Source organism: Lithobates pipiens, unplaced genomic scaffold (assembly GCF_037356315.1).
Source record: "Lithobates pipiens isolate NorthernLeopardFrog02 unplaced genomic scaffold, aLitPip1_a1.2 Scaffold_13, whole genome shotgun sequence".
In the NCBI taxonomy this organism is placed as follows: Eukaryota; Metazoa; Chordata; class Amphibia; order Anura; family Ranidae; genus Lithobates; species Lithobates pipiens.
The window spans coordinates 167,702,313-167,723,285 of NW_027507718.1; the positions used below are offsets into that span (position 1 = coordinate 167,702,313).

The 20,973-nt window shown below is 43.3% G+C and overlaps 1 protein-coding gene across 4 annotated transcripts in view; it reads left to right on the top strand.

The window, feature by feature from the left end:
* The window catches only part of BTBD2 (BTB domain containing 2), a 238,352-nt gene that overhangs the window by 92,208 nt on the left and 125,171 nt on the right, over positions 1–20,973 (top strand). For all 4 annotated transcript variants that reach the window (XM_077475821.1, XM_077475820.1, XM_077475819.1 and 1 more), the window contains exon 4: positions 19,402–19,507. In XM_077475821.1, the coding sequence (XP_077331947.1) occupies positions 19,402–19,507 (106 nt within the window). The remainder of the gene's footprint in view (positions 1–19,401; positions 19,508–20,973) is intronic.

The window sequence follows — 20,973 nt, forward strand, 5'->3', positions numbered from 1 at the left end:
CAAACTAGGTTGAAAGAGTGGGCTAACCTCCCCCTCACATTGATTGGAAGGATCAATTTGATTAAAATGAAATTACTACCCCCTCTTCTGTATGTGGTGCGCCATGCTCCAATGTGGATAACCAAGACAATTTTTAAGCAGCTAAATTCTCACATATCTATTTTTTTTTTTTTTATTTTTTTTTTTTTGTGGGGCTTTCTGATTGTCCATTCTCCAAAGTCTCTGGACCCAGGGGGGCCTGGCCTGCCCTGATTTTTTATTTTATTTATTTTTTATTTTTTATTTTTTCCTTTTTATTGTGGTGATGCTTACTCATGCTCACAACTGGCTCATCTCGGATGCCACCAATGCAACGGTTGCTTTTTAGGCTGCCTTTGTGGGGTCATTCGAAGCACTGCGGAATATTTTATTTTGAGGTTATAGGGCTCCATATCCCCTCACTATCTCAATGAAAACGGTGCTTAGAGCATGGTCTGGGGCAGCCAGCCCCCGAGTGACCGATCCCAAATACTGCGCTATGGATGAATCCCTCTTTACCTGAATTCTATTCCATCCTGAACTCAGTCATATGGGCGTCACGGGGGTATTCGATATTTACATCATATTTGTGAGAATGGCGCACTGCTGACATTCGACCAACTTAAAACTAGATTTGACCTACCCAATATGTATTTCTTCCGGTTCCTGTAGCTCCACCATGCCTATAGGGCACAATTTGGGGGCTCTCCCCTGACCCTCTATCAGTCAAACATGGAGTTGCTTCTACGTCAAGAGGCATTACCTAAACCATTATCCACAATTTACGAGGCTCTGCAGCCTACCGTACATTATGGTTTGGAGAGACTTTGTGGCTTCTGGGTGTCGTAGCTGCTGGAGCTGGATGGGGAGGACTGGGAGGATGCCTGGGACTCCCCCATTGGACACCGGGTTTCGTCTAGAGATTAGTTGGTCCAGTTTAAAATATTACATCATTTTTATTATACTCCATACAGACTACACAAAATATACCCAGACTGTACGTCGCTGTTGGCACTGCCGAGCTGACTCTGTGGGTTTCTTACACTTCTGTACATCAGGGCATGGCCAGATCATAATTACTGGTCATTAATTACAACCTTCATCACTGAACTGACCACAATCCGTATACCCCACAAGATAGAGGTCTGCCTGGCTTAGTGGAGGCTCTTTTTGAGGGCAGTCCGTACACCACTAGGATTGATTCTATTCTATGCTAGGAAATTCATCATACTCAGTTGGAGGGCTCCCACGTCTGCACTTACCCCAAATGCATGGAAAGCAATAGTCAACCTTGCAGTACACCTATACAAAGAAACATACTCCAGTAGAGGATGTCCCCCTAAAGTTTCAAAAGGTCTGAAACGAAAAACGGTAGAACAAGACCCTGTAGGACAATTGGTTTGATTTTATCTACATATGAGATGGTGGTTCCTATGACCGTCCAATCATGGGTACATCCTGGCTAACCACGCGCCTATAGTCACCCATTGGGGATATATGTATGTAATATATATATATATATATATATATATATATATATATATATATATATATATATATATCTATATCTCTCTAAATAAATTAAATATATATATTTTTTTCGTCTTTTGAAAGTTGCCTGTCGTATGCCACATATCTATGTAAATTGCTGAGCATTTCACTCATCCTGTAATTTTTAGCAGCAAGCTATGAGGTTGTTGTTTTTGTTCTTGTTTAACTAGTTTTAGGCCAGTAGTTAAGGTTAAGGTCAGGGTATTCCCAGAGGCTCTGTTAAGTAACTTATCTTTAACTTCTCTTTTTCTGAAATAAAAAAATATAAAAAAAATAAAATCACTGTCTTTTATTTAACTACTTGCTGACCGCCGGCAGTCAAATGACGGCCAGGCGGCGCACCTATTGTGGCGGAAGGCCGTCATATGATGGCCTCCCGTTTAAACAGGGAATGCGCGTGATCGTGTGCGCGCATCCCTGTTTCTTCGGTGGCGGCGTGTCACTGAGACACTGCTCGCCACCGAAGGGGTTGAACAGCCATTGGTTATGGCTGTTTACCACGTGATCGGCCGTGATTAAAGTCACGGGCGATCACAGATGGTCACACCCCCACTGTGCACAGCGCATGCGCACGTCCGCGAGCGCGCTGCTCGTGCACGTCGGTGTCGGCGTGTTCCCTGGGAACACTGCTCATCACCGACGCTGGTAAACAGCCATTGGCTGGCTGTTTACCCACGTGATCGGCTGTGATCCTTTCGCAGTCGATCACTAAAATGTAAACAAACCGCGGTAACGAGAGGTTACCGGCTTCTTCTCCTCGCACACCGATCGTGTGTGAGGAGGAGATTGCGGTAACATCTTGTTACCGCCTATAGTGTACACCAATCATACTGATAGGGCCCCTTTTATTGGGGGGGTGGGCACTCACCACCCCTCATAGTACCTGTCAATCACAGGCCATCGGGGTACCCGAGTACCTGTCACCAGGCCATCGGGGTACCCGAGTACCTGTCACCAGGCCATCGGGGTACCCGAGTACCTATTTGCAGCCCATGTCTCATAGAATATACATTGAGGTGTTTTCCTTCCAAAATGGGGTCATTTTGTGGGTAATTTCACTGTCCTGGTGGTCCAGGACCTTCAAAAGTGTGATGGGTAGGAATGAAATGAGATGTAATTTTTATGCTCCTAGAACGCCTGAACGTATTACTATTTTGGCCAAAATCCTATGAAGAAAAATTACTAATTAGCAAAAATTTATGACAGAGGCATTTTTTACACAATTTACGTTTTATTTATAGCACAAAAAATAAAACCCACTAGTGATTAAATACCACTAAAAGAAAGCTCTATTTGTGTGGAAAAAAGGATGCAAGTTTCATATGGGTACAGTGTCGCATGACTGAGTAATTGTCATTCAAACTGTGAGAACGCTGAAAGCTGAAAATTGGTCTGGTCAGGAAGGGGGGTGTAAGTGCACTGTATTGAGGTGGTTAAGGATAGCTATCAGATGAAGCCATTTATTATCACATCGTTTTCTGGATCCTTTTTAAATCGTAACAGAAATCGCTCAAATGGACCTGCTAAATAGTTTACATACCCTGAAATGTTTGGCCTTGGTAAAGACACAGAAGTTGGCACACGTAGGTTAAAATGACAATTTGGGGTTAATTTCCCACATTTGTGTCTTTTTAAATCACAATTGGTGTCTGTGTATAAATACGCAATGAGTTTGTTAGCTCTCACATGGATGCACTAAGGCTACACACTGAGCCATGAGGAGGTAGAAAAGAATAATCAAAAGACCTGCGTAACAAGGTAATGAAACTTTACAAAGATGGGGAAAGGATATAAAGATATCCAAAGCCTTGAATATGCCAGTCCGTACTGACGCTTAAGAAGTGGAAAATGTGGGGATCTCTTTATCAAGCCAATGTCTGGTAGATCAAGAAAGATTTCAGCCACAACTGCCACAGGAACTGTTTGGGATACAAAGAAAAAACTCACAGGTAACCTCGGGAGACATACAGGCTGCTCTGGAAAAAGCTGGTGTGGTTTTTAAGGCGCACAATACGATGCTTGAATGCATGAATGCATGGTCAAGTTGCCAGAAGAAGCTTTTTTTTTTTTTTTTTTTTTTTTTTTTCTATTCCTCTTTATTCTTTTCCATATAAAACAATTCCAAGCAGAAAATGTATTCCAATTCATTTTTTCAGTGCAACCAATTCAGTCTTAAAATAGCCATTCTAGCGTAGTGTACATATCCGTGCCTAGTTTTCACCCCTCCCACCCTCCCTGCCAAACAGTCATATATCCTATTGGTTATCTCCACTCCCCGCCGACTCCCGCACACCAACCCCCCCGGAATCCACGGGGGGAGCAGGGGGGGGGGGGTGCCCACCAGGGGGCTGGGAAAAGAAAAACTGAAGGAAATAGAGAAAAAAAAAAAACAACAAAAAGAAAAACTAAAAAACCCATGTCACTATGGTCAAATCTGGCATTCCCTTTTTGCCTATGGGGGGAACAATGTTCCCTTAAACCAGGGCCCCCATAATCTTATGAACTTGCTGAGGTTTCCCTGCTTTATGAAAAAAAAACACTCGTTCCCCATTATTGAAATTGCCTCCACCAGCCACATCTCGAATGACGGAGGTAAATGCACCTTGCCAGTATTGAGCTATCAGCTTCCTTTTTTTTTTTTTTTTTTTTTTTTTTTTTAGGAATACTACCACCTTCGAGAAGGCCCAAAAGACAAGTTCTAGCCGTTGGAGCTAAGGCAATCTCGAAAAATTTTGTTTATCTCAGCCACTATACCCATCCAGTATCTGAACAGCTTCGGACACCTCCAGAACATATGTACGAAGTTACCGGTTGCTCCACATCTGGGACAGTGGTCACTATCGCGCAATCCCATCTTAAACATTTTCTCAGGTGTGTAGTATACACGTTAAAGAAAATAAAGATGCTATACTCTATGAGATGGCGAGATAGACAAGTGTACCCCGATTAAGGATCATGTCCCATTCCGCGTTTGACAATTGCCCTATTTCTTGCTCCCATCTTGCTCTAATATTGGTTGGGCCATTGTGGTTCAATGCTACATCTCCCAGTCTGGCATACAGATGCGATATTGCTCCCTTAGATGGCGCCCGAGATAGTATTTGTAAAAGGGTTGGAATTCTAGTCCACTGCATCTTTTGAAATCCAAATTGTGCATGTACTGCATGCCTGACTTGCAAATATTTGTAAAAGGACCTATTTGATAATTTAAATTCTTGTTTCAAGTCAGTAAATTTACTTCATAACGTCGCCTTCGAATAACTGAGACACTCGAGTGATCCCCTGGGTCATCCATTCATTAGATCTTTCAACTTTGGATAATTCTACCAAATTCCTATTATCCCACAAGGGAGCCAGTTCTGATATCCCCTGATATCCCAGCAAGGCCCTCGTTGCTTGCCATACTTTAACAATTACATTTATTGTTGGACATCGTATAGCGAAAGAATTGGCCTCAAGGGCCTCAACCAAGGTGTTGTGTGGGCATCCTATCAACATCAGCTTCCCACCAGGGCAGTCCCCATTCAGGGCTCCTCCCCCTTGGATATGCTGTATTTGCGAGGCCAAAAAATACAGTCTAGGATGGGGGGTCGCCAACCCTCCATCCAATGGAAGCTGCAGTGTCTGTAAAGAGATCCTAGACTGACCTTTTTTCCAAATTAGATCCCTAAATAGGGATTCTATTTTCCTAAACCACTTGAGGCTTATCCATAATGGTGCATTATGAAGAACATATAGAATCTGGGGCAGCCATATCATTTTTATGACATTGCAGCGTCCCGCCACCGAAAGGGGAAGACGACTCCATACGTCTGACTTGTGTTTCATCTTTACCAAAATCGGGGCTAAGTTATCATCAAGATACATATTTGCATCCCTTGCAATTAAAACCCCTAGATATTTCAATTTTTCTACCATCTTTAAATTTGGAGTGTCTTTTGGGATATTATTGGCCTGTCTATCAATCGGGAGCAAAGCTGATTTATCCCAATTGATAACCAGACCAGAAATACGGCCGAACTTATTTTTATCACCTCTTTTATTGTGTTTCCGACATCTCCAAGAAAGAACAGGATATCATCAGCAAACAACGATATCCTGTCCTCTTCCTGTCCTCCCTTAAAACCCAGTATATTCGGGTTCGATCTTATTGCGATAGCCAAGGGCTCTATTGCAAGTAACAGACAGGGGACAACCCTGTCTCATGCCTCATTCCAAGTTGAACACATCTGAGTGTTCATTATTAATTCTAATTTTGGCTCTTGGTTTGGTATAGAGTCGTTGTACCCAGTTAATGAAATGGGACCCAAATCCAAACTTTGCTAGCACTTTGAACAGGTAATCCCATTCAAGGCTATCGAATGCCTTAGCTGCATCTAATGCCAAAATGGCTCTGGAGCTACCATTTTCTGTTGGAATCTGGATGTTCAAATAAGTTCGCCTTATGTTTATACTAGTTGATCTTGTTGGGATAAAACCCGATTGATCAGGATGTATTAATTTATGAATACAGCTATTCAGGCGCTTCGCCAATATTTTGGTTAAGATTTTTACATCTGTACATAGTAACGATATTGAGTGATATGAGGAAGGGTCCCTGAGATCTTTTCCCTCTTAAGGAATAACAACTATATTGGCTTCTGTTATTGAGTGTGGCAAAGTGCCTTCAGATACAGCCTGGTGCAGTGTATTCAATAGTGCTGGAAGTAAAATCTCACCATATCTTTTATATACTTCAATTGGGAGCCCGTCAGGGCCTGGTGACTTAGTTTGGCATCGCTGTTACCGCCTCACGCAGTTCTTCTAGGGTGATTGGGGCCTCCAAAATGGCTTGGTCGTCTGGTAGCAAAGTTGGGGTTTTTATATTAACCACTTGCCGACCGCCGCACGCCGATGTACGTCATCAGAATGGCACGGGCAGGCATAAGCACATACATGTACGTCCTTTGCCTCCCGCGGGTCGGGGGCCCGATCGGGCCCCCGCCCGGTGCCTGCGGCGGTCGGTTTTCGTTCGGGAGCGATCCCGGACGAGGGGACGGCCATTCATTCATGGCCACCCCCTCGCGATCGCTCCCGACGAATGGAAATCCCCGGTGACATCACTTCCTCTCCTGTAATGTAAACACAGGAGAGGAAGTGATGTATTCTCTCCTCCGTGTCGGTATTTTTCGTTCCGACACGGAGGAGAGCGGATCAGTGAGTTGCACCAACACATCCCACACACAGTAGAACATGCCAGGCACACTCACACCCCCCCTTTACCCCCCGATCACCCCCCCAATTACCCCTGCCCCCCAGTCACAGTGACACCAATGTCATTTTTTTTTTTTTTTTTTTTTTTTTTGCATTGGTGTCATTTGTGACTGTAATAACTGTTAGGGCAGTTAGGGTTAGCCCCCTTTAGTTCTAATGTACCCCCCTAACCCCCCCAATAAAGGTTTAACCCCGTGATCACCCCCCGTCGCCAGTGTCACTAAGGCTGGGTTCACATTGCAGCGGTTTATGAGAACGAATGTGATTCGCACCGCACTGCAGTGCAAATCACATCCGATCTCTGTGCGATTCGAGTTCAGCCATTCGCCGCACCCGCCGCACCCGCCACACCCGCCGCACCCGCCGCAAATTCGCACGGGACCCTTTTTTTGGCCCGCAGCAGAATCGGATCGCATGGGTGTTCACACCATGCGATCCGAGTTTGCAGATCGCACTGCGATATGCGAACTGATCTGGGGGTGTCAGTAACATTTCACTGACACTCCCAGCAGTTCGCATAGGGCAGTGTGAACTGCCGCCGGGAGGCATGCGATGCGGGAACCCGCCGCGGATTCGCGGCGTTTCCGCATCGCTCCAGTGTGAACCCAGCCTAATAAGCGATCATTTTTCTGATCGCCGTATTAGTGTCACAGGTGACGCTAGTTAGGCAGGTAGGTATTTAGGTTCGCCGCAGCTTTTTATAGCGCTAGGGACCCCCATATACTACCGCATAAAGCCCCCTGATTGCCCCCTAGTTAACCCTTTCACCAGTGATCACCATATAACTGTTACAGGTGACGCTGGTTGGTTAGTTATTTTTTTATAGTTTCAGGGCACCCGCCATTTATTACCTAATAAAGGTTTAACCCCCTGATCACCCGGCAGGTGTCATTTGTGACTAATAACTGTTAGGGCAGTTAGGGTTAGCCCCCTTTAGTTCTAAGGTACCCCCCTAACCCCCCCAATAAAGGTTTAACCCCGTGATCACCCCCCGTCGCCAGTGTCACTAAGGCTGGGTTCACATTGCAGCGGTTTATGAGAACGGATGTGATTCGCACCGCACTGCAGTGCAAATCACATCCGATCTCTGTGCGATTCGAGTTCAGCTATACAGATAGTATGGCTGAATTCGTGTCGCACCCGCCGCAAACTCGCACGGGACCCTTTTTTTGGTCCGCAGCAGAATCGGATCGCATGGGTGTTCACACCATGCGATCCAAGTTTGCAGATCGCACTGCGATATGCGAACTGATCTGGGGGTGTCATTAACATTTCACTGACACTCCCAGCAGTTCGCATAGGGCAGTGTGAACTGCCGCCGGGAGGCATGCGATGCGGGAACCCGCCGCGCATTCGTGGCGTTCCCGCATCGCTCCAGTGTGAACCCAGCCTAATAAGCGATCGTTTTTCTGATCGCTGTATTAGTGTCACAGGTGACGCTAGTTAGGCAGGTAGGTATTTAGGTTCGCCGCAGCTTTTTATAGCGCCAGGGACCCCCATATACTACCGCATAAAGCCCCCTGATTGCCCCCTAGTTAACCCTTTCACCAGTGATCACCATATAACTGTTACAGGTGACGCTGGTTGGTTAGTTATTTTTTTATAGTTTCAGGGCACCCGCCATTTATTACCTAGTCTCACTAGTGTACCCCTAAATTTAGGGGTGTCTACTTTCTAAAATGGGGTCATTTGGGGGGGGGGGGTTTGTGCCATCTTGGCATTTTATGGCCTTCAAAACTGTAACGCCCTTAGAAAGCCTGAAGGCGGTGCTTGGTTTTTGGGGCCCCGTACGCGGCTAGGCTCCCAAAAAGTCCCACATATGTGGTATCCCCGTACTCAGGAGAAGCAGCAGAATTTATTTTGGGGTGTCATTTCACATATGCCCATGGCATGCGTGAGCAATATATCATTTAGTGACAACTTTGTGAAAAAAAAAAAAAGTTTGTAATTTTCCCGCAACTTGTGGCAAAATATAAAATATTCCATGGACTCAACATGCCTTTCAGCAAATAGCTTGGGGTGTCTACTTTCTAAAATGGGGTCATTTGTGGGGGTTTTGTGCCATCTTGGCATTTTATGGCCTTCAAAACTGTAATAGGTAGTGAGAAGTGAACTCAAAAAATTACGCCCTTAGAAAGCCTGAAGGCGGTGCTTGGTTTTCGGGGCCCCGTACGCGGCTAGGCTCCCAAAAAGTCCCACATATGTGGTATCCCCGTACTCAGGAGAAGCAGCAGAATTTATTTTGGGGTGTCATTTCACATATGCCCATGGCATGCATGAGCAATATATCATTTAGTGACAACTTTGTGAAAAAAAAAAAAAAAAAAAAAAGTTTGTAATTTTCCCGCAACTTGTGGCAAAATATAAAATATTCCATGGACTCAACATGCCTCTCAGCAAATAGCTTGGGGTGTCTACTTTCTAAAATGGGGTCATTTGTGGGGGTTTTGTGCCATCTTGGCATTTTATGGCCTTCAAAACTGTAATAGGTAGTGAGGCGTGAAATCAAAAATTGACGCCCTTAGAAAGCCTGAAGGCGGTGCTTGGTTTTCGGGGCCCTGTACGCGGCTAGGCTCCCAAAAAGTCCCACATATGTGGTATCCCCGTACTCAGGAGAAGCAGCAGAATTTATTTTGGGGTGTCATTTCACATACGCCCATAGCATGTGTGAGCAATATATCATTTAGTGACAACTTTGTGTAAAAAAAAAAAAAAAATTTTTTTTTTGTCATTATTCAATCGCTTGAGGCAAAAAAATAAAATATTCAATGGGCTCAACATGCCTCTTATCAATTTCCTTAGGGGGTCTACTTTCCAAAATGGGGTCATTTGGGGGGGTTTTGTACTGCCCTGTCATTTTAGCACCTCAAGAAATGAGATAGGCAGTCGTAAACTAAAAGCTGCGTAAATTCCAGAAAACGTACCTTAGTTTGTAGATGTGACAACTTTTGCGCAAACCAATAAATATACAATTATTGACTTTTTTTTTACCAAAGACATGTGGCTGAATACATTTTGGCCTAAATGTATGACTAAAATTGAGTTTATTGGATTTTTCTAATAACAAAAAGTAGAAAATATCATTTTTTTTCAAAATTTGCGGTCTTTTTACGTTTATATCGCAAAAAATAAAAATCGCAGAGGCAATCAAATACCATCAAAAGAAAGCTCTATTTGTGGGAAGAAAAGGACGCAAATTTTGTTTGGGTACAACATTGCATGACCGCGCAATTACCAGTTAAAGCAGCGCAGTGCCAAAGTGTAAAAAGACCTCTGGTCATTTACCAGCAAAATGGTCCGGTCTGAAAGTGGTTAAGGAAGATCGCCAATTCCCCCCTCTCACTCCCCTTCTGAGAGCGATAAAGTGTGCCGTAGTAGTGCCTGAAGGTTTTTATTATGATGCTCAAGTCCGAGGAAACTTCTCCCCGTAGGGTCCTGACCGCCAAGACCCTTGAGGGAGAGTTGTTTGCACTGACTAGTAAAGAGAGCACTTGGCCCACCTTTTCGCCTCCCCCAAAGCTAGATTGCCTTTGAAATATTCTCTTATTATATTTTTCCTATTAATAACCATTTTATAAGCATTTTGTTTTTCTAGCCACTCTTCCTGTATAGATTGCTTGTGATTGGTGATATACTGTTGTTCTGACATCATAGCCTCCCTTTTTGCTTCTCCTTCCATATCTTTTTTTTTTTCCTTTTGATCATTGCTATTTGCTGTATAAGGAGACCCTACAAAAAAAAGCTTTTAGGGAGTCCCAGACCACTCTACCCTGTGCCGTACCTGTATTGATATCAATAAACTCCTGCAAACTGGTCTTTAATTCCTCAGTGTTCTCAATTATTTCCAGCCATGCCGGATCTATTCTCCATTCCCTCGCTTGGGCCTTTTCCCCAGTGCTAACTATCAACATCAGGGGGGAATGATCCGATATCCCCCTCACTCCGTGTTCTATTTTTCTTATCAGGGCCAAGACTTCGGTATTTACTAAGGCCATATCCAACCTGGACAAGGTCAGGAAGGAACTCGAGAAGCAAGAGTACTGCCTCTCCAACGGGTATTTTATATGCCATGCATCACACAGCCCCACCTCCTGTATAAACCAGGCTAGTCTACCCTGTCCTCCAAGCGCCGTATTTACTGGTGGGAACCTATCCATGGTCTTATCCAGAACTTCGTTAAAGTCACCAATCGCAATCACTGGTGCTCCGGCTTTATCAGTCATAAATGCTATTAATTTGTAAAGAATCTGCAATTTAAATGGGGTTGGAATATAAATATTTTCTATCACATATGGATTGCTCTCGATGGTACAATACAAAAAAAATATAACGACCCGTCCTATCTATACCGGCCTCATGGCTAGAAAACGACACTTGCCTATCAATCAAAATGCTCACCCCTCGTGAGTATGATGAGTATACGGAATGATATTGGGACTGGAATCTTCGGCCGCGGAGCAACAGGGAGATCTTGCCAGTCAAATGGGTCTCCTGAAGACAAACCAGGTCAGGCCCCTTATCCTCTAGTGCGGCCTTCACCGAAATCCTCTTAGCTGGAGAGCCCAGGCTCCGCACATTCCATGACAATATACTAATTGTTTTATTCGGCATCTGACTTCATATTTTCTGTCATAGGCCTCTATAGCAACCAGAGAAGGAAAAAAAAAAGTGGGAGAACAAACAACATTCTAAATGCAAGACAAGAACCCCCCTACAAATATAATTATTTAAATATAATTAACAATAGTATGATTTGCATTAAAAATAGGGGGCTAGACTGTCCCCTTGCACACACACCTACAAGCACCCCAAACCTTCTTGGTGTAGTACATTCACCCCCCCACCAATGGTAAAAAAAAGGGAGAGAGTGAAAAAAAAACTTCCCCCCCCCACCCTCAAATGTTAAGACACAATATCTTTCCTATTTCACCCTTCCCCCCCCCAAAGCACCTACTGTTGATACCCCCTCCAGCTCTAACTAGTTTCCTTCTCATATCTAACAATAAAAAGCCCTAGTATCATAAGTTCTTTTTATTTTCATCAAGCCATTTAGCTGCCTCCGTCGGGGAGTTGAAGAAAGTAACCCCAGCTGCCCTTACTCGCAAGCGAGCTGGGTATAAAACAGCGTATTCTATTTTATATTTAATCATATCTCTCTTAATTGGAGTAAATTCCGCTCTAAGCCGCTGGAGATCGGACGAGAAGTCGAGGGAGGAAGATATCCTGGCCTCCTCGATTCTAATGTCTCCCATTTCCCTGGCTCTTCGCAAAAGTGACATCTTATCGTTATGATTGAGAATTCTCATCGATATCGGCCTAGGGCATTCGCCCTTGTGATAAGTTCTCAAGGGGGACCGGTGTGCTTGCTTGATTAAAAACAAAGAGCTGAATGAAGTTCGTCCAAATGTGTCTCTAAGCCATCCCTCGAGAAAGGCGCTCAAGTTAGGGCCCTCACTGCGCTCTGGAAGGCCTATCATTCTTGGATTGTTCCTTCAATTCCTATTTTCCATCTCGTCTAACTTGGCGGCCTGGTCCTTTTATTGTATCTTTTAGCCATTTAATATCCTGCTTCATAGGATTCATTTCATCCTCCACAAGGCTTACATGTTCTTCCAACTCAGAAGTTCTTTGAACTGTGTTGCACAGTTCTTGTCTCATAGTAACTCTTCCTTAATGCAACTTGGTTGACCGTCAAGAGTGGAAATAGTCCTTGCTCTCCTTAATTGCATTTAATATCTCACGTAAAGTAGGCTCCCCCTCTAAGGCTGCCGGGGCTGAAGGGGAAGAGGTTGCAGACACGAATGCATCGGTTATGGGTGAGTTTAAGGTGGCGTTTAAGGATCTGCCACCCCCGGATCCTTGGTGTTCGTTTTGTTGGTAGTAGAGGCTGGAAGATCCGATAAGCTGGAAGAGATGCCCCCCTGACTTCTTCTGTCTCCCAAAGAGTTTTTGTGATCTTTAGTCTGGGCTGCTGATTGCTGAGAGCTCTGTATACTAGGTGAAGCCGGTGTGGAATGGGCATATAGCTCCAGCTTATTGGCCACGGCTAATGCCATCTGTATGCTTTTATCCTTCGCAGAGCGGGTAATCTGCTGCCCTTCCTGGGGTGGGTACTCCTCAGGTGGTCTTTTCCATAACATTGCTAGTTTACTCAACAGCTTGGCTATTCCTCACAACGGGGGAAAAAACAAAAACAAAATATTCCCTTCCCTTCCTTTCTCCTTTTTACTCCCCTTCCTTCCCCTCCTCTTCAAGAAGGGGAAAAAGGGCCACTAATTGGCCAGCTGATGATCGAAGTCTGGCTCTACCTGCATATCGCAGCACAATCTCTCCCCCCACAGGTATTAATACTTTAACAAGACAAACGAAGGCTTTCATGTGCAGGCAGCCCTGGAATCGAGAACTGCCCTCTCGGCAAGACTGATTTGTTAAGTCCAGTCAGTTCAGGATCAATCAGTTCAATATTTCATAAATTTATAGATTCTAATCATTTGCAGGGAAAAAAAAACAGCAGCCACAAGTCAAAGTAATGGTAAGACCTCACCACTTCCATAAGGGGAGTCACTCTGGTCTGGTTTTCCCATAGCAGCCTGAAGCACTTTCTGGCAGATCACATAGCCAGGGTCTGCCTGTGTATCATGTTGCGACCGCCTTGGAGCATAGGGACATCCACGCCTCCACACACCTCCTTCCACAGCAGCGGCAGTAGTAGCCTGTGTGTCCTGTGTGCTGTTCGAGATCTCGCGAGATCCCCAGCCCCTATCCTTTGTAGCGCCGATGGCGTGACAAGCCCCGGACCCTCTGGAAGTGGTGGACGCAATACAGGAGCGTCCGAGGGAGCTGCACACAGCCGAGGCAAGGGTAAGCAGTGGATCCAACAAGTCAGGGTGTGGGGGTCAAGACGGCGATCTCAGACTCATGTTAGATGTTAGATGATGGATGGCGTGGGGGGAGAGACCACACCGCACTCTCACTAATCTCATTCCGGCTCCCATTCATGTCCGGTCACGCCCCCGCCCCAGAAGAAGCATTTTACTGTAGAAGTTCCACAAAAAGCCTGGTTACAATATGGCCAACATCACCTTGACATTCCTCATTGGCTTTTTTGTGGCATTGGCGCAGAAAAGGCTTCCTTCTAGTAGCTCAACCATGTAGCTCTTTTTTGTTCAAGTATTTTTTAATTGTGCTCCTTTAAAAACACCCACACTGTATTTTTTGGAGAGCAGCCTGCATATCTCCTGCGGTTACCTATGGGTTTTTCTTTGTATCTTGAGCAATTCTTTCGCCAGTTGTGGCTGCAATCTTTCTTGGTCTTCCTGACCCTTGGCTTGGTATCAAGAGTCCCTAATTTTCCACTTAAGTGATTAAACAGTACTGACTGGCATATTCAAGGCTTTGGATATCTTTTTATATCCTTTTCCATCTTTGTAAAGTTTCAGTACCTTGTTAAGCAGGTCTTTTTTGACTTCTTCTTTTCTTTCTTTTTCAAGAATTTTTTTAATGCAAAGATAAGTTGTATCAAAGTATAACATTTGTAAACAAATGTGCATGAATAGTATGATTGTCAGAACACACACTTAACCTCATCAAATTGTTCTTGGGCAATACGCAAAATTAGTTGAATAGACAGTATATAGTCAGTTATGTGAAATTATGATTTTTAAACAAGAACTGATGTCATCTGTAATTGTCATGTTGCGGATTGTCTGAGTATTTGCTCTCATTCGTGTAAGCATGGTATCTGCTATGTGAGCATAAGTAACAATATGTAATAAGTATAGGAAAGTAGTAGAGTTGAAAGGGATGAGTTGGGGGGGGGGGGGGGGGAAGAATTAGAAAAGTAGAAGGCATAGAGCAGGGGTCCAGGCATTGCCGTTATTAGTTTAGTCTTGACTACTTTTCTACCTTCTCATGGCCTAGTGTCTAGTCTGCTTAGTGCATCCATATGAAAGCTAACACACTCATTGTCTATAATACAGACACTAATTGTGATTTTAAAATGTGGTAAATTTAACCTTTTAATTGCACTTCTAACCTGTGTGTGCCACCTTCTGTGTCTGTACCTAGGTCAAACATTCCAAAGGTATGTTAACTTTGGGTGATTTCTGTTATGATTTTAAAAGGAGCCAAAAAAACAGTGATTGCTATCCTTAAATAAGAGTGTTTTTTGGCATGATCAGTTATATTTTCAATATTGATGCCAACATTTTTGCCAGGGTGTCCAAACTTTTGAGCACAGCTGTCCCTGTTATCCATATCTTTATGGACTTTGCTTGGTGCACAGTCATGTTGGAACATGAAGTGGCAATCCCAAAACTATTCCCACAAATTTGGGAGCATCAGGTTGTCCAAAATGTCTTCGGTTTTCTGATGCTTTAAGAGCTCTCTTCACTGGAACTAAAGGAACAAGCCCAACCCCTGAAAAACAACCCCACACCATAGTTTCCCATCCACCAAAGACCTGAATTGGTGAATTTGGGGTGATGGAAATTTACTGCAGAGTCCTGACCTCAACCTGATAAAACACCTTTGGGATGAATTAAAGTGGAGACTGTGAGCCAGGCCTTCTTGTCCAACGTCAGTGCCTGACCTCACAAATGCGCTTCTATAGATGAATGGTCATGGGTTTCCATAGACACACTCCTAAACCTTGTGAACCAGCCTTACCAGAATAGAAGCGTTCTAGTAGCTGCAGAGTGGGCCAACTAAATGTTGAACCCCATGGACTAAGGCTGAGATGCCATTAAAGTTCATGTGCGCATAAAGGTGGGCATTCATGTATGTGTAGGTGTATGTATTCAAATTACACTAAAAGGTTACATGCAAAAAATATAATTTTAAGAGTGGTTTTGTACAGCTTTTTTTTTTTTTTTTTTTTTTTTTTATGGCACATGCTTTACAGTGTTTTACATAGTAAGGGCATTGCATTTATGATTTTTTTTTCTTTAATTTATGGGATCACTGCAACATCTGTGTATAATGTATGAACTTTTTTCTTTTTAGCATTGTTTTGTTATCTACTATGTTATATTTTCTGCGCAGGAAGGTATTCAGTAGCAATTTGTCTTTTTCATAGCAGTCTCAGTAGTTAAAGTGTTTGTATCCCTTTTTGAGGTTTTTCTCCTCAATGTATTCTATGCATTGAGGTGAAAAACCTTCTGTAATGCTGCAGAACCCCCGTTTTTACTTACCTGTAACCCCCTCCATCTCGTCCCGGGGCATGAGCACACCAGCAAAAGCCGGTGTCTCGGGTCCTGATTGAATTGATTGATAGCAGCGCAGCCATTGGCTCCCACTGATATCAATCAAATCCAATGACCGAGGGGCAGGGCTAAGTCATACATTCGGCTTCTACGGATGCCAGATTAGTAAGAAGCGCGCCTGCAAGATAACCCGCACGCCCCACCCCCTGGGAAAATGCTTCTCCCAGGGGGTTATCTAATGCGGGGAGAAGCCGCGAGCTGCTGAGGGACCTCAGAAGAGGATGTTGGGGGCCACTCTGTGCAAAACGAGTTACTCAGTGGAGGTAAGCATGACATGTTTGTTATTTAACCACTTCCCGACCAGCGCACGCCGATGTACATCGGCAGAATGGCACGGACAGGCAAATGGGTATACCTGTACCTCTCTTTAAATTTGCTGCCGTGCCATCGCATGAGCGCTGGTCGGGACCTCCGTGAGTTGGGTCGCGGGTCTCACAGACTTGACTGCTGCGGGATGCCCGTGATCGTCTCACGGGGAGATTGTAAACAAGTCTCTCCCCGTTCTGCCTAGTGACAGTGTCACTGACCGTCGCCATTACTAGTAAAAAAAAAAAAAAAAAATTAAGAATGCCATTAAAACTATCTGCTTTTTTGTAAACGCTATAACTTTTGCGCAAACCAAACGCTTATATTGCGATTTTACCAAAAATATGTAGAAGAATACGTATCAGCCTAAACTGAGGAAAAACAATGTTTTTTATATTTTTTGGGGAAATTTATTATAGCAAAATTAAAAAAAAAAGTGTTTTTTTCAAAATTGTCGCTATTTTTTTGTTTTATAGCGCAAAAAATAAAAAGCGCAGGGGTGATCAAATACCACCAAAAGAAAGCTCCATTTGTGGGGGATTAAAATACGTAAATTTGTTTGGGAGCCGCATCGCACGACCGCGCAATTGTCAGTTAAAGTGAAATCGCGAAAAAAGTGGTCTGTTCTTTGGCCAGCAAAATGGACCGGGGCTTAAGTGTTTAAAAAACAAAGCTTTAGTGTCACTTTTAAATAGTCTTTTTTTTTTTTTTTATTTGTTTTTGTTTTTAACCACTTGCTTACTGGGCACTTAAACCCCCCTCAGTCCCAGACCAATTTTCAGCTTTCAGCGCTGATGCACTTTGAATGACAATTGCGCGGGCATACAACACTGTACCCAAATGAAATTTTTATCATTTTTTTTCCCCACAAATAGAGCTTTCTTTTGGTGGTATTTAGTTACAGCTCGGAGTTTTATTTTTTGCTAAACAAACAAAAAAGATGCAAAAAAAATCCTGTTTTAATAGTTTGTTATAAAATGTTGCAAACGGGTCATTTTTCTCCTTCATTGAAGTGCGCTGATTAGGCGGCACTGATGGGCTGCATTGGTGGGCACTGATGGGCTGCATTGGTGGGCACTGATGGGCTGCATTGGTGGGCACTGATGGGCTGCATTGGTGGGCACCGATGGGCAAAGATGGGCACAGATAAGATGGCACAGATGGGCACTGATGGGTACCACTGATAGATGGGACTGATGGGCGGCACTACTGGGCACTGATGGGCGGCACTGGGGTGCAGCACCTTTGAGGCAGATTGTGGGCACTGCTGGGTGGCACTGTGGGCACTGCTGGGTGGCACTGACGGGATGCACTTACTTTTAATTAGGGTGGCACTGCAGGGGGCAGGTGGGCACTGGCAGGGGGCAGGTGGGCGCTTGCATTGCTGGCCGTGATCGGGACTGATGTCCCGATCACGGCCGCCGGTGATCAGCTTTTTTTTTTAATCTCCTCGCGCTGTCAGCGCGAGGAGGAATACTAGCCGATTACCGGCTCCGTTATATCACATGATCAGCTGTCATTGGCTGACAGCTGATCACGTGATAAGGGGTCGGGATCGACCCCTTGCACGGATCGGTGATCAGGCGAGTCTCATGGACTCGCCGATCACAGAGCGCGCCCCTCAGGGGGCGCGCAGGCCGCTCGTACACGGGACTACGTCTATTGACGTCGTCCCGGAAAAGGAGATCCGCGCTGTAGCCGTCATTTGGCTATAGCGCGGATCTCAAGTGGTTAAAGAGGGTATGCTGTGCTTAGAAATGTATAAAATTTGACTAGCTAGTTATGAGAAATAATAACTTTGAATTGGCAATGGGAAGCATTTTTCCTTGTTAAGCAACTTTGTGTGTGTGTTTTTCCCCCTCTAGATGAACTGAATGTTGTAGTTTCTGAAGCTGTAAGGTCCATTATGATGGTTTTTATATTTGCCATTGTTTTAAATTGGTTATATAATTAGTTAGCTTAGTGGATTAAGGCATGACCACCATCCCATACATAGATATGTAAAAAGAGGTCCCCCAAAAAGGATTGGGACTTTGAAGGCAACTGAATATAGGTACAAAAAGCTAATTTTATGGTAACATGGTTTAAATATTATAATAAAAACTCAAAGTATGCATGACACTATTGACTAAGAACAATATCAAAATATACAGTAAATACAAAATGACACTGTCTCCTAAGAGATTAAGCCTGATGCGATTCATGATCTTGTCCTTCCTTCAGGGGCATTCCCTTGTGGTGAACAGTGTATATTTATAATAAAAACATATAGTAACATTGAGTGACACTTTGAAGTGCCTGTTTGACTTCCTTTGTCCAGAAAATCTTCTTTTGTACACTATATTTGCTTTGAAAATATTCATACTTGTCACGGGATACAGGCTTGGCAGCTCAGCAGCTATGTCCACCTACTGGCCCAATATCCAATAAAAATGGCCTTTTATGGTCAGCATGAGTGTTTTTGAACAAGGGGGTCGCAGTTGATGGGCTTGAATTCAAGCTTTCTAAATGGCAAATGAACAGGCGCTAAAATGGCCCATTGTTTGCTTACAACAGCTTTTCTCAACCTTTTTATCCCACAGACACCATTGCAATCTTTTTCAGGTCTCAGGGAACCCCTGCTAAGATTAATCCATTGATGGTCATTGGGAAAGTACCCCTTCTGTTGGTGGTGGTCAGTAAGAGCAATGTTCTTTACAATGAATGCCACTTACCATTATGTAGTCATGGCTCGGATTCTGCAAAGCGGTATTGGACCTGAATCTTTGCAGGTACCATCACATGGGAGGTCAGGTAGCCACAGCTGAAGGAACTTTAGAGTTTCACTGAACCCTGTTTGAGAATGACTGACTGTCTTATTAGCTCCTCCTTTTAGTTTTTAGGTAACATGGAGGACAATTTTATTTCAATTTTGCCTCTTTAAAGAATTCTCAGTATTGCACAATGATGCCATTCTATTTAGCCTCAATATGTTAATGTATTTTTTTTTTTTTTTCCCCTTGCAATTCAGGCTCGCCTTTTTGATGAACCTCAGCTTGCCAGTCTCTGCTTGGAAAACATTGATAAAAACACTTCTGATGCCCTAAATGCAGAAGGATTCACTGACATTGATTTAGGTAATTTATAGGTGTGCTTCAAAATGTAAACAAGCTCTTAACTAAAACCTGTCTAGTGAAATATGTTGATCTTCTGTATCTGGTAGTTCCCTGGTTATCTGTGGCTTCTGCAGTTTGAAAAATCGGAATCAATTATGTAGCTAGTAAAGTTGGAACTCCTGATCAGTGATCAGATCATGAAAGCAAGAGTTAGCATAGCAGCCAGTCCACTAGCAGTGTCGAAATGTAATGCAAGGCAATCCAGCTATTTCTCTTAACATGCGTAATTTTGTAGTTTACTCCACTATAAAGTGCTAAACCACAGCAGCTGGAGGAGTTAAAGAAGGGAATATGACTCAAAAAGATGTTTCACCAAAAGTGGATTAAGGTGTTGCCACCTTCCCATACATAGATATGTAAAAAGAAGTCCCCAAAGAGGATTGGGACTTTGCAGGCAACTGAATATAGGTACGAAAACCAAATTTATGGTAACATGATTTATTAAATATTATAACAAAAAGTCAAAGTATGCATGCGACTACAATTGACTAAGAACAATATAAAAAAAATATACTGTAAATACAAAATGACACAGATGTAGTCTCCTAAGATAGAGATTAAGCCCAACGCGTTTCAGAATCTTGTCCTTTCTTCAGGGGCATTACCTTGTGGAGAACAGTGTACATCTATAATAAAAACATATATTAATGTTGAGGGACCGAAACGGGGGATATAGTGAGCATCATTGAGGGTGTGGAAGCAATCCCCAAACCACCCACACAGGTATGGTCCAATCACCAAATATAAAAAACAAATTTAACCTGGTGTCAAAAAGTACATTCACTGCTGGATGTCACTAGAGAGTAGAAGTAAAGTCCAACAGTCAAGTTAGGGCAATCCTTATAGACCAAGTGATGATTAATAACTGGGTTCAAGTGTTAGCTGTCAGGAGGCAATCAAAACCAGATGTTTAAATTGCAGGAAGCCCATAAGGGAACATATAAATGTTCAAAAGGAAGGATGGTAGTACCTGTGCCATTAATGTAAGATGACAAGAGAATTTTTGAATGAAATGCAATATAACTATAATTATCTATATTCAAATGCATTACATATTTAATACAATGACACAAGCTATCATGAATGGCATGGGTTAAATGACAGATGGCCAACAAAATATAAACTAGAGGCAGCTAAAACTTATCCTCCAGTCAGGGCATGTAAAGTCAAAGCCATCATTGCCCAAAGATGACAAACAAGAAAAGGGTAATTAACTATTAAATACTGGCTCATGTAAAAATGGAAAACCACTCCACTCCAATTCAAGGTCATTTTATGTATGGTTTAAATATTTGTACCAGAGGCTCCGAATCGCCAGATACAGTGTTATCGCATAGGTGTATATGTGTGTATATGTATGTGTGTATATATATATATATATATATATATATATATATATATATATATATATATATATATATATATAT